Below are 14,046 nucleotides of genomic sequence, written 5' to 3'. Positions count from 1 at the left end.
TAGAAGTTCGGGATTCATTTCCAGGGGATGCACGTCTTCCCATGACTATGACTGAACTGACGATCCTTCATTTTCCACATCTAAAATGACTAAATGGTATCGCCTTACAACACCTCACCTCACATCCTCAATGTTTCTAATTGTAGAGTTGCGATTGCCTTGTTGTGAGAACTCTTATGAAAACGTTGTAATGAAAACTGAGAAAATGAAGAAGTTCTATAAATTGCCTCAGTCAGTACGACAGAGGACTTTTATATGCACTCCTCATGTTTGTAAGTGCTTTCTGACAAGGTCTAGGCAGAACATTGTGATTAGATCTACATACATTATGATAATGTTGAAATTTTAATTTTAATATTCATATATCAAATATAATTTTGCTTTTCGTTAATATCCAAGTTACTTGGAAAACAAGTTTTCATTATATAGATATAATGTTCTCAGTATTTTTTATTTCTTTTTTAGCTGTTTCACCCACTTGGTTTGAAAATGATATTCTTCACTATCTATCATCTTCCATTGGATTAAACTTACTTCAGCTCACATTTTCAAGTTACAATAGAAACCTTTCATAATGAGTGGGATTAAGCGCTCTGTTTGATTTTGCCCCAAATGTGGTGCTGGTTGAATATATATATATATATTGTTTCCCTGAGAATGTTTCAAGATTGGTAGGTTCTTATTGTGACTGCTAGATTTTTATGTGGGCTCATGTTGTTGGTGTAGTTGTTGCAATCGATGGGAAGAAGAGAATAGTCTGTTCATTTCTTATGGATTTTCATCTTAATTTGATAATGTGCCGATTGACAATTTTAATTTGTTAGATGTCTTGATTTTTTAAGTGGCTAAGGACACGAACTTTTTTATGTGGCAATGCAGCTAAATAGTTGTTCTGAATCTGATGTATGATGCAAAGGAGATTTTTGTGTTGTCTGCTAGTTTGTTTGTTTGTTCTGTTTTTGTATTTGTTGCCTTTTTTTTTCCTCTCTCTTTCTTATGATGTATATTTTGAAGTTTTATATCAGTACAGTTATTGGATGAGAAGTGGTATGTTTTGATTCTATTATAGAAAGTTAGAAACCTTGTTTAGATTGACAAGTTCTCTTTTGTGAACAAACATTTTTTTTTTTTATATATTAAATAACGGGATTATATTTTGGAAGGGAGAATATATGATTTTACTTGAGAGTTCTAGATAAATTTAGAATTTTCATTTATTCTCCAATATATTCATTTGACTTGTGTCCTGTTCTGGTTAGTTCTCACTAAGAAATTTTCTGTTTTCTGCATTATTTCTTCTTCCTGCTTTTACTTTTCAATTTTATTTTGTCATTATTTACCGCTTGAGTAATTTGAGAATTGAACATTATAAAGAAGTGGAAGCTGAAGGGATTCTAGAAAAAGTTTCAGGAAATGGTTTTGGTTGGAGCAGGAAGAAGACAAAGTTACCTGCAGAAAAAGTTACTGGACAAGACTTTGACAGAGGGAAGAGCCTAAATGTACTTCATAAAACATTCGTGAAAGCATTGAGAATGAAAAAGTTTTTACTGGTTTTGGATTATGTTTCGTTTCAGAATTTTTTGCCGCTTTGGCATACATTCAAGAGTCATTTTCGATGGGCAAAGCATGGAAGTGAAATCATCCTGACAACTCAAAACAACCAGGTTGCAAGAGCGATGGGTAATCTTCTATTTTATCACTTAAGAACCATGTCTCATGAGGATTCTTGCCGATTGTTCCAAAGATATGCCTTCAAAAGATATGCCTTTGACGACGTGAATCTAGGTGTACACCCAGAATTAGAAATAATTGGCAGACAAATTGTTGAAAAGTGCCAAGGTCTTCCATTAGCAGTGAAGTTGCTTGGTTGTTTGCTAAGTAACCATGTAAAGATTTACGAAAAATGTAAATGGGATGAGGTACTTTGTAGTAATGTAGATAAATGGTACCTGTGCATAAAAGAGAATGATATTATTACTGCTCTATGGAGAAGTTACTACTATTTACCTCCCCATCTCAAGCAATGTCTTGCCTACTGCTCGATATTCCCAAAAGGTTATGAATTCGATAAGGAAGACTTGATCAAGTTATGGATGGCTGAAGACCTATTGATACCCCAAAATTACATGAGGATGGAATACATTGGGGAAAAGTATTTTGACAACCTTTTGTCATGATCGTTTTCAACTATCTGTAAAGGGTGATAAATCAAAATGTTTCACAATGAATTACCTTGTGCATGATTTTGCTACTTATGTTGCTGGAAAACTTTATCGTAGATTGGATGATAGCAACTCAATTAAGGATCCAGAGTAGATTCGGCATTTTTCACATATGGAAGTATGCAGCTATGATGACAAGAAGTATAAAGATTTAAAAAGAGCAAAGCATCTACGAACTCTACTCTTACCATCATCGTCACAATTGGATTTTGGTGAAAGAGAATTGGAGTCGAACATTTGGCATTGGCAAAGTTGTTGCCAGCATTTAAATTGTTAAGAACATTCTCTTTGCGCAACTCTTGTATCTGAAAGTTGCCTGATTCGATTGGGGATTTGAGTTCCTAAAGTATTTGAACTTATCTGGAAGTAAAATCGAAGAGATCCCTGAAACAGTTTGCACTCTGTACAGTCTAGAATCATTGCTTTTGAAGGAATGTAGAAGGCTTAGAAAGCTGCCAAGCAAGATGGGAAGGCTAATCAATTTATGTCATCTTGATATTACATCAACAAACATGAAAGAGGAAGAGATGTCTCTATGACAACTTTATGATGGTTTAGTGACAGACTTTATGGTGTGGCTGAATAGGTATCTAGTTGGAAGGTGATTTTATTGTTTTCTGCACATTCTTATGTATTTCATTTGGATTTTTATTTTAGCTTGTATGTTTGGCAATTATTATTAGAATTTTACATGTTTGGACAAAATTTTGTGTTGATTTGGTTTTTCGCAATATGCTCTTCAATTTACCGTAGATAATTGTAGAAAATTATAATATATTTTCATATGGTAAATGTGATTACACAACAAGAAATCGAAGTACCAAAAACTAACAAAAAATAGTCCTAATATTTCTAGACTCTGAACTTTTCATGCAATCACAGCATTCAGACCTTGGATGGTATGGTTTTTTCATATTATATATATATATATATATATATGAAACAAAGATTATATGTATTAGACTGTAAGTCCATTCAACAACAATGAAGGTATTATTTGATTCATGATTTTATAGCTCACAAAAAAACATGTATAAGTCATCTTTGTTTTGCCAAACACCAGTGAGGACCATTATCTTTTGTTAATGATTAACAGCTCTCGCTTACCTAAAAACAAACAATAAGATAAAGGCATTGGAATAGAGTTTGTAGCTTCTGTTGTATTTTGAAAATCAAGGTCTACATTCTGAAATATTCAGATAAATGAACTTGTGAAATAATAATAATAATAATAATAACAGTGATATATGAAATTGCATAAATAAAAATTAATAAATAATCAAAATGCTAAGCATTCAGAGAAAAAAACATACAGCACTCATGCTTTACAGACATACATATACTATAGCTCCAATGCAACATTCAGACTGGAAGTACTCTCTCTCTCTCTCTCTCGCTATATATATATATATATATATAATTATACAGTCCGTCTATGGTGCGGACGGTCCTCATGCGGACTACAGTATTGGTGATGGTTTTTCATAGTATTGGTGACGATTTTCTAAGAAATCGTCGTTAATACTATGAAAAACCGTCACTAATACTGCGGTCCTCATGCGGACCGTCCTCACCATAGAATTTCCGTATAATTATATTGTACTAGCATCCAAGAAAAAACTTACCCAATTGAATAAGTTATCAAGTCAATTATCAATTAAAAACGGGAATTGAATTTCTAGAGGAATTTTATCTGTACAATAAAGTCTCTCTTGACATTAAACTAATCTTAAATTAAAAGTCATTTTAGTCTGTTTGCATGTATGAAGGATTGCATATTTGAGTGCTAATGGACATATACTTTGCAGGGGTCAACTTAGCAATAAAAACACATTTTTACTTATTTGCTTTAAGCATAGAGAACAAATATGAATAAAGTCAAATCATAAAACATAAATGTACATCAATGCAAGTAAAGAAAATTGCATAACACATGCATAATTAACCACCCCACCACAGTATGCAATTTGATCTGCAAACACTCTTATCTCTTATGTACTTCAAAATCTATTGCATAAATGAAGTTCTGGATTCATTTCCACAAGAGGGGTGCTTCCGACAACTCCAACCGAGCACAAATGAAAGTGGGAACCTCTTTACTTTTAGCGAGTTGATTGCAAGACAAGTAAGAGTGGTTGATAGAGGAAAATCAAAATCATTAAGCAGTTAAGCTGTTGGATCCTGCAACAAATGTAAAGTTTAAATCAATGGAACAAAAGACATAAAAGACATAAAAGCACAAGCCAATCAATCTTCATTTGTACAGTTATGAAATTGTTGACTGAAATGAAATGATTACAAATTTGTCACTCCATAATATCCATGCCTATCAATTTACACATCTATCTTTTTAAAAATAGCAGTTTAAAACAAATTAAAATTTTGTCCAAACATGTAATTTTAATAATTGCTAAACATACTATTACACCCGTCCTGAAATTAAAATCCAAATGAAACACCACAGAAAAATGCAAATAAAAATATCCAAATGAATCACACAAAAGTGCGAGATTCAATCTGAATACCAAACCACATTCTAAAGTTAGGTTACCAAACCTTCATGAAGTTGTCATAGAGACATCTCTTTCATCTTTCAAATCTCTATGAAATATCAAGATGACGCAAATTGATTAGCATTCCCATCTTGCTTGGTAGCTTCCTAAGCCTTCTACATTCCTTCAAAAGTAGTGTTTGTAAATTGTACAGAGTGCAAAGTGTTTCAGGGATCTCTTCGATTTTACTTCTTGATAAGTTCAAATATTTTAGGAGCTTCAAATCCCCAATTGAATCAGGCAACTTTGAGATACAAGAGTTGAGCAAAGAGAGTGCTCTTAAACATTTAAATGCTGGCAACAACTTTGCCAATGCCAAATTGTTTGACTTCAATTCTCTTTTGTTAAAATCCAATTGCAATGATGATAATGAGAGAAGAGTTCGTAGATGCTTAGCTCTTTTTAAATCTTTATACTTCTTGTCACCAGAGAAGCATACATCCATGTATGAACAATGTCTAATCTCCTCTGGATCCTTAATTGAGTTGCTATCTTCCAGCCTACAATAAAATTTTCCAGCAATATAAGTAGCAAAATCATGCACAAGGTAATGCATTGTGAGACATTGTGATTTATCACCCTTTATAGATTGTTGAAAGAACGATCTTGACAAAAGGTTGTCAAAATATTCTTTGCTTACTTTTTCCATCCCAATGCTATTTTGGGGTTCCAATAGGTCTTTAGCCATCCATAACTTGATCAAATCATCCTTATTGAACTCGTAACCTTTTGGGAATATCGAGTAGTGAGCAAAACATTGCTTGAGATGGGGAGGTAAATAGTAGTAACTCCTCCATAGAGCTTTAAGAATATCATTCTCCTTTATGTGCAAGTTACATATATCACTAACATTACTATTAAGTAAATGCTTCCACCTGTCGTTAGCACTGTAACTGTTTTGATGATTACTCAGAAAATGGCCGAGCGACTTCACTGCCAGTGGAAGACCTTGGCACTTATCAACAATTTCTCTACCAATTCTTTCCAACTCTGGATCCACATGGTTAAAGCCATATCTTTTGAAGGTATATTTTTGGAACAGTTGCCAAGAATCCTCATGAGACATGGTTCTTAAGTGATAAGATGGAAGACCACTTACCACTTCTGCAACCTCTTCGTTTTGAGTTGTCATGATGATTTTACTTCCATGCTTTGTTGATTCAAAACACTTCTTGAATTTATCCCAAAACTGCAAAGAATTCAAGCCCCAAACATCATCCAAAACCAGTAAAAACTTTTTCGTTCTCAATTTCTTCTCCAATCTAACTTGAAGTAAATCTAGGTCCTCCATTTCTTACCCAAGATTAACCCATAATTTGATGTCAAAATAGGTCTACCCATAACCCTATCGTCAATTTCATTGTGTTAGTGTAATGAGACTTTTGTTGGTATCTTAGTTCCTTTTTTATGTTTAGTTACTTTATATTCAGCTTTTTGGTAAAACACTGTTGTATTAAATAACCAAAGTATGACTTGTCTTTTGGTGGTATGATTACTGCAATAGTAGATGAAAAGTAGGTGATTTACTGTTGTAAGCTTATGTTTATATATTTTTGTCCAGAAATGAATGAAGTAAATTTTTCACACCAATTTACGCTCCTTGTTTTCTTTCCTTTCCTTTTTGTTGTGTTTTTTGTTCCAAAAATCCAACAAATGGTATCAGAGCTCTAATGATCTTAGTGGGGCTATAAGTGAAATAGCAAAAAATACAGAAACCTTCCTTCTACCTTTCCTTCCTTTTTTAATGGCTTCAACTCATTTTTCTACTCCATTACCTCCTATATTTTCTGGAGAAAATTATGCCATGTGGTCTATAAAAATGAAAGCTTATCTTCAAGCTTTTGACTTGTGGGAAGTTGTAGAAACCAATAGAAATCCTCCCCCTTTGACGGCAAATCCCACTATTGTACAAATAAAGCAACATAGTGAGGAGGTTGCAAAAACATTTAAGGCTTTATCTGCTTTACATGCTGGTGTTTCAGATGTGATGTTCACCAGAATTATGGCTTGCACTACATCCAAATAGGTTCGGGACAAGTTGAAAGAAGAGTTCCAGGGAAGTCCAAGAACAAGATAGATGCAGGTATTGAATTTAAGAAGGAAGTTCGAAACTTTAAGAATGAAAGATTCTGAGTTGGTAAAAGACTTCATTGACAGACTAATGAAGGTAGTTAACCAAATCAGAATTCTTGGAGAGGAGCTGAGTGACAGAAGAGTTATGGAGAAAGTACTGGTCAGCTTACCAGAGAAGTTCGAATCAAAGATTTCATCCTTGGAGGAGTCAAGAGACTTGAATCAGATTTCTTTGTCAGAGCTTGTTAATGCTTTACAAGCAACTGAACAAAGAATATCTATAAGACAAGAAGAGGCTTCAGAAAGTGCTTTTCTAGCACTATAAAAAGGCAAGTCTCCAGCAAACAATAACCAAAAGAAGCAGCAAGGTGGAGGAAGTAATGACAAAGGACAAGATGGTGTTGGTACAAACAGAGAGGGTGAAAGAAAGAAGTTTGTGATGTGCTCTCATTGCAAAAAGGACAACCATTCTGAAAAATATTGCTGGTTTAGGCCTAATGTTCAATGTAGAGCATGCAAACAACTTGGACATGTTGAAAAAGTTTGTAAAAACAAAGGAGAGTCAATACAACAAGCATACCAAGTACAAGTTGCTGATGAAGCATGGCAAAGTGAGGAAAGGCTGTTTGTTGCTACATGTTATGCAGAAAACGGTAGTAAAGAAGCTTGGTTGGTGGATAGTGGTTGTACTCAACACATGACACATGATGCTGATCTTTTCAAGTGCTTAGACGGAACCTTTGTTTCCCAAGTCCAAATTGGAAATGGAGACTTTATTCAAGTTCAAGGCAAAGGAGATGTGGCTATGAAAACTTCGACAGGTACTAAACTCATTTCAAATGTATTATATGTACCTGAAATTAATCAAAGTTTGTTGAGTCTGGGACAAATGCTTGAAAATGGATATTCTCTGAATTTTCAAGATAAGTCTTGCACAATATATGATCAACATGGAAGTGAAATTTTAAATGTTGGAATGAAAGATAAAAGCTTTGAAGTAGAATGGAATTGGACAAAGAGTGAAGTTCAAGCCTCAGAAGAGAATTTTATCCAAGAACATGATGAAATTCAGGAGGAGGCTAATTCAGATGATGCATATGACAGAGGCATCCAAAGTACAAGACCCCTGTCCGATGTATATGAGAGAAGCATCCGAGGTAGAAGACCTTTGATCGATGCATCCGAGAGAAGCATCCGAGGTAGAAGACCTTTGACCGATGCATCCGAGAGAAGCATATGAGGTACAAGACTTTTACCCGATGCAATCGAGAGAAGCATCCGAGATACAAGACCTTTATCCAATGTTCGAGGTAAAAGACTCGTGACCGATGTCTGTGATATAAGACGTCTGTCCGATGTCTGAGGTAAAAGACCCTTGATCGATGTTCGAGGTAGAAGACCGTTGACCGATGTCCGAGGTAAAAGACCCGTGATCGATATCTGAGGTATAAGACCCCTAGCCGATGTCCGAGGTAAAAGACCCCTAACTGATGTCCAAGGTATAAGACCTTTGTCCGATGTCCGAGGTAAAAGATCCCTGACCGATGTCCGAGGTAGAAGATCGTTGACCAATGTCCGAGGTAAAAGACCCGTGATCGATGTTTGAGGTACAAGACCCCTGGCCGATGTCCGAGGTAAAAGACCCCTGACCGATGTCCGAGTTAAAAGACCGTTGCCCGATGTCCAAGGTAAAAGATCCGTGATCGATGTCCGAGGTACAAGGCTCCTGGCCAATGTCCGAGTTATAAGACCCTTGACAGATGTATATGAGAGATGCCACCTAGCATTGTGTGATCCAATTACTTTCTATGATGAAAATCAGTTTAAGACACGAAAAGAAGCCATGGAAACTAAAATCAGCATGATAAACAAAAACAAGACCTGGGAGTTGGTGAAAAAATTTCAAGGCAAAAAGGAAATTGAAGTGAAGTGGGTCTTTAGGGCCAAGCTCAATGCTGATGATACAATAAACAAGCATAAAGCAAGATTAGTAGAAAAGAATTATGTGCAGAAATAAGGTATTGATTATGGAGATACATTTGCACCAGTTGCAAGGCATGAGACAATCAAATTTCTACTAGCTCTTGCTATTAAAGAAGGTTGGAAAGTTTACCAATTAGATGTGAAATCCGCATTTCTAAATGGTTACTTGCCAGAAGAAGTGTATGTTAAACAACCTGAAAGCTTTGTTGTTCAAGGAAAGGAAGACAAAGTTTATAAGCTGAAAGAAATGGTGAAGTGAAGCTGGTTCATTGCAAGTCTGAGGTCCAGCTTGCTGATATTTTGACAAAAGCCTTGCCAAGAAAAAGGTTTAAAACATTAAGAAATGATCTTAGTGTTTCCAACAAAAGTGTCAAGGAGGAGTGTTAGTGTAATTACACTTTTGTTGGTGTCTTAGTTCCTTTTTGATGTTTAGTTACTTTACATTCAGTTTTTTGGTAAAACATTGTTGTATTACGTAACCAAAGTATGATTTGTCTTTTGGTGGTATGATTACTGCAACAGTAGATGAAAAGTAGGTGATTTACTATTGTAAGCTTTATGTTTATATATTTTTGTCCAGAAATGAATGAAGTAAGTTTTTCACACCAATTTACGCTCCTTGTTTTCTTTCCTTTCCTTTTTGCTGTGTTTTTTGTTCCAAAAATCCAACACATTGTAAACAGTCTGAGCAAGGGTGGTCTTCCCAATCCCCACCATGCCTACAATAGGAAGAACAGATACCTTCTCTTTATTTGATAACAACAACTCAATGATGGCTTCTTTATCAGCATCCCTGCCAAAAATACCACCACATTCTACAATATCACTCATGGAAGTCACTCTTGATAAAAATATTTTCAACACCATTACCTAAAACTTTCAATCTTAATAAACTTTGTAAATCACCACAAATCTCCTCCATCTCTTTCCTCATTTTCTTAGCGGTGAGCGTAGATGTGATGAAGTTCTTTAATCTGCATGGTAGAGATCCATGTTCCAGTTTGCTTGGCAGAGCTCTAGCGTTGATCTTCCCTATCAAATCCTATGCATCATAGATTGCTCCTCGTAGGCCATCAAGACAATTCATCACAATAAAGCATCTGATAATTTGCCGATGCAAAAATCTATTATACACTTCATTAGCCTCCACCAACAACAACGTTGTAGTGAACTTCATAATTATATCTTCATCTTCTGCCGCCATGTTTTCGTCTCTATGCCAAAAGGAATTGTGCAAGGAAATGAAACGTGTAGAATTAGGAACCTTATTGTGACATATTATATAATTATAGTGCTTTTTTGGAAATTGTTTAACTCCAACATAACTTCTAAACTACTCTTTTGACTAACCAATAGAAATTTATTAAACTTAATCCAATAGAACTTTTAATTCTTATATAACTGACCAATAAAATTTTAACACCATTTATTTCTCAAACTCATAATAAGCTGATTTTAGGTTTAGAATTGAAATTCATGTGAACCATATGAATATATAATTCTTTTTTTCCCTTTTTGGAAATTGAATAAATATAAATATATAATTTTGATCAAGTCAATTATCACGTAGAAATAGGAACAGAATTTCTAGAGGAATCTTATCAGTACAACAAAATGATCTCTTTTCACATAAATCTTAAAAGGAAAGATATTTTAGTCTGTTTGCATTCAAGAAGGATTGCATATTTAGGTATTAACGGACAAATATTTAGCAGGTCAGCTTAGCAATGAGGCATATGTTACTTAATTGCTCTAAGCGTGGAGACCAAACATGAATGAAGTGAATTCAAAATACAAAAATGTGCACCAATACAAAGGTAAGAAAATCGACCAAGCTCACCATTCTTTATTTTTTCTTTTCACACCTAAAATCTAAATCGCATGACCGGCTAGTTATGGACGTATACCCATTTAGATGTAGCAAATTTTGTTTGTTACCGCCTCTTGGCCACCTTCTGTTTCTCAACGAACTTGAGATTAAAGGATTTGATGAACTTGTGAAACTAGGTGATGAGTTCTATTATAGCAGGGGTTGTTCCATGGTCAGTAAGCCAATTAGATACTTAGAATCATTGTGAATCCATGATATGCCAGAATGGCAATGGTGGTCATTATTAGAGGGGACGACAGAGTTGATCATTTCCCTAGTTTTAAGAAGGTGTATCTAAGTAATTGTCCAAAACTATCCGGAGGTCTATGCTTACCTGGGATGTAACAAACTAGAGTTCCCATATAAGCATTCCTATGCATCACTTAGAAGGTTGGAGATATGAAGGAGCTGTCATTTTATGAATTCCATTTGATTGGACTACTTAACAATGCTTAATGAGCTTCATTTGGAGAATCTCCAATGCTTGGAATCCCAACTTTCTTGGAACGACAAGCTTCTCTTTCAGAACTCCTCTTTTTTAATGTACATCCAATTAAATCTTTGCCCCGAGTTTGTATCATTTCCCTAAGGAGGATTTTGTACCCCCAACATGCAAGAGTTTTTGGATCCTAGGTTGTGACAACTTAAGGTCTTTGCCTGAATGCATGCACACCCTTCTTCCGTCTCTTCAATATTTGTGTGCATGTCGTTGTCCAGAACTGGAGTCATTTGGGAAAGGCGGATTACCTTCTAATTTAAATAAGCATGCCCTGTACAATTGCAGTAAGATCATCACAAGTGATGTTCAGTACTGCAATGTCCAAACACTCAACTCTCTTATACAATTAAACATCAGAGATGAAGCATTGGATTCATTTCCGCAAAGGGACTGCTGCCAATGAGTCTCACTGAACTTTCCATTGAATGTCCCCATCTTAAATCCCTGAAAGGCAAGACTTTACTAAGCCTTGTATCCCTTGAAAAGTTGACATTAATGCACTACAATGAACTTTGGTTAATACCACAGAAGTGGTTGCCAGCATCTCTTACAGTTTGATTATCAAAGAATGTGCTTACCTAAAATCCCGATGCCTGAGAGATATAGGAGAATATTGGCACAAGATTGCTCATATCACTTACATATTTATGGATCATAAGCGCAAATGACTAATAGTTAAAGCTTCGTCCAAAATAAATAAACACTAGTAGTTGAAGAAAACAAATTTGCTATAAATCTTAAAGTTGTCACTAATATTCTTTTTAGTTATGGTTTTCATTTTGCCAAGAAACATGTCACTTGATACAAGATTTGTTGTGTTGATACGTATTTCTCCTTTGCTTCCTAGTGCTTAACGTTTCCACTTGTAGAGTTGCAGTTCCCTTTTGGTTACAGTTCATATGAAAACATTCTACTGGAAACTAAGAAACTGAGAAGGTTCTATAATGCCTTAGTCAGTGAGAACAGAGGACTTGTATATGCATTCTTCATTGTTGTACTTAAAAGTGCTTTTTGAAAAAAGATTAAGCAGAAAATTGTTGCTAACTTTTCTTATAATTGTATTGGAAATTTACTTTTTATTTTCTTGATACCAAATATTTGCTTCTCATTGATATCCACTTTACTTGGGAAACAAGTTTTCATAATATGCATATAATGTTTTTAAGGTTTTAATTGTTTCATTTATACCTGCATAGTTTGAAAATGATTTTGTTCACTAATTATCATGTTTCATTGGATTAAACTTTCTAAACTTACATTTTCAGGTCCTAAGAGTAAGATCTTTCATGAGGAGTGGGATTTAAACTATCTATTTGTTCTTTTTCTCAGCTTTGGTGTTGGGTTGAAGCATTTTTACTTTCCCTAAGAACGTTTCAAGGTTGACTGGTCCTTACTTTGACGAGAAGAAGAGGATCCTTTGTTCCTTTCCTTTGGACCTTCATATCATCTTAGTTTGACATTATGCAAATTGACAATTTTATTGTGTTTAATTTGTGGATATTTATGAGGTTATGGGTATGAACTTCATGCTGCTAGGTGGCTAAAGAGTTGTTCTGATGAATGTGAAGGAGATTTCATATTGTCTGCGAGGTTCATTGTTTTCTTAAATGTTGATTTTTGAAGTTTTATCTCATTACATTTGTTGGATGAGTAGCGGCATGTTTTTGATTATATTATAGATCGTTAGAAACTTTGTTTTAGATTGACAAGTTCTTTATATAAACATTTATTTAATACAAATAGTGAAATTATAATTTGGAAAGGGCATTTATACAGGATTTTAGTTAAGAACCTCCATTATGTACAAAGCATTACATTCATTTAGTTCTCAGGGTACTTTTCCATCTTCTGCAGTATTTCTTGTTCCTGCTTTTAATTTTCAATTTAATTTTGCTAATTTTACTGCTTGAGTAGGTTGAGAATTGGACTTAATAAAGAAGTGTAAGCAAAAAGGAGTGTAGAAAAGTTTTATGAAATTGGGTTCGGTTGGAGAAGGAAGAAAATTGTTCCCCCCAGCCCCCAATCTTATCCAATGGGATCTGCAAACACTCTCATCTTTTACATACTTCAATATCAACCGCATAAATGAAGTTTTGGATGTTAGAAAAATAACATGGATATATGTGTACATATGTGGAATAACAATTGTCAATAATCATTATCAAATACAGGAAATAAAAATATAAAATAAAAACCTATATGTCTTTAGTTTTAATCTGCTGGTTGAAAAAATAGTCCGAGGCCTGTGTGATACCACAGTGTCCTTAAGACAATTTCCATCCCACCGGTGCAGATGTTTTCTGACGATTGTCTCCCAGGATACAACGGAATCGAAAACTTTTGGATGTAGCACCACCAAAGTTTTCCCTCGAACCTTTTGTATACCTTTGCTTTACCACTCTCTAAATGCAAACCTTTTAGAAAATCTTTTCACTGTTCAAACAAGAATAAAAAAACAATCATTTTTCCTACTCTCTTCTCCCTCTTTTTTCTCGTACCTCAGAAAAGCCTCTTTCTTTTTCTTCTTTGACTCTTTCCTTTTCCAAAAACCCAAAATGGCAACAAAATAAATTTCATTTAATGCCCACTATTACAAACCGTCCAAATCATTCAAATTCCTTAAAATGTTACAATCCCCCACATGAATGATTTGACTTCTAAGGACTATGTAAGACTCTGGTGGTAAAGCTCTGCAGTTGGAACCTACATAGGATAGGTAGATGTTACTCTTTGAACCTTCCCTTGTGAAACTATATCTTCTTTACTGACTAATGGTAGATGCGATATCTTTGAACCATTTCGTCATTTGTATAAATGACAACATAGTTCACACAGATTCCTTCCTGG

General features: G+C 34.7%; 2 protein-coding genes across 2 annotated transcripts; one reads left to right on the top strand and one right to left on the bottom strand.

The window, feature by feature from the left end:
- The first annotated feature begins 85 nt into the window (after window positions 1–85).
- LOC132800668 (putative disease resistance RPP13-like protein 1) lies at window positions 86–2,177 on the top strand. Its single transcript, XM_060814880.1, has 4 exons — window positions 86–268; window positions 696–755; window positions 1,031–1,047; window positions 1,433–2,177. The coding sequence occupies exons 1-4, from the start codon at window positions 86–88 to the stop codon at window positions 2,175–2,177; spliced, it is 1,005 nt and encodes a 334-aa protein (XP_060670863.1).
- Window positions 2,178–4,823: 2,646 nt separating this feature from the next.
- LOC107417831 (putative disease resistance protein At3g14460) lies at window positions 4,824–6,065 on the bottom strand. Its single transcript, XM_016026480.3, has one exon. The coding sequence runs from the start codon at window positions 6,063–6,065 to the stop codon at window positions 4,824–4,826; it is 1,242 nt and encodes a 413-aa protein (XP_015881966.3).
- Between the last annotated feature and the right edge of the window lie 7,981 nt (window positions 6,066–14,046).

The sequence above is a fragment of the Ziziphus jujuba genome, chromosome 2, assembly GCF_031755915.1.
Source record: "Ziziphus jujuba cultivar Dongzao chromosome 2, ASM3175591v1".
Taxonomy (NCBI): Eukaryota; Viridiplantae; Streptophyta; class Magnoliopsida; order Rosales; family Rhamnaceae; genus Ziziphus; species Ziziphus jujuba.
Note: the sequence above shows the minus strand (reverse complement) of the source record. Positions and strands in the feature narration are given on the sequence as shown.

Excerpts from the sequence above, each read along its gene's own strand:
- LOC107417831 (XM_016026480.3), bottom strand. The coding sequence starts at position 6,065 with ATGGAGGACCTAGATTTACTTCAAGTTAGATTGGAGAAGAAATTGAGA.
- LOC132800668 (XM_060814880.1), top strand. The coding sequence starts at position 86 with ATGACTAAATGGTATCGCCTTACAACACCTCACCTCACATCCTCAATG. Across the intron at positions 269-695 it reads CTTTTATATGCACTCCTCAT|ATTTTTATGTGGGCTCATGT; the intron begins GTTTGTAAGTGC and ends TGTGACTGCTAG.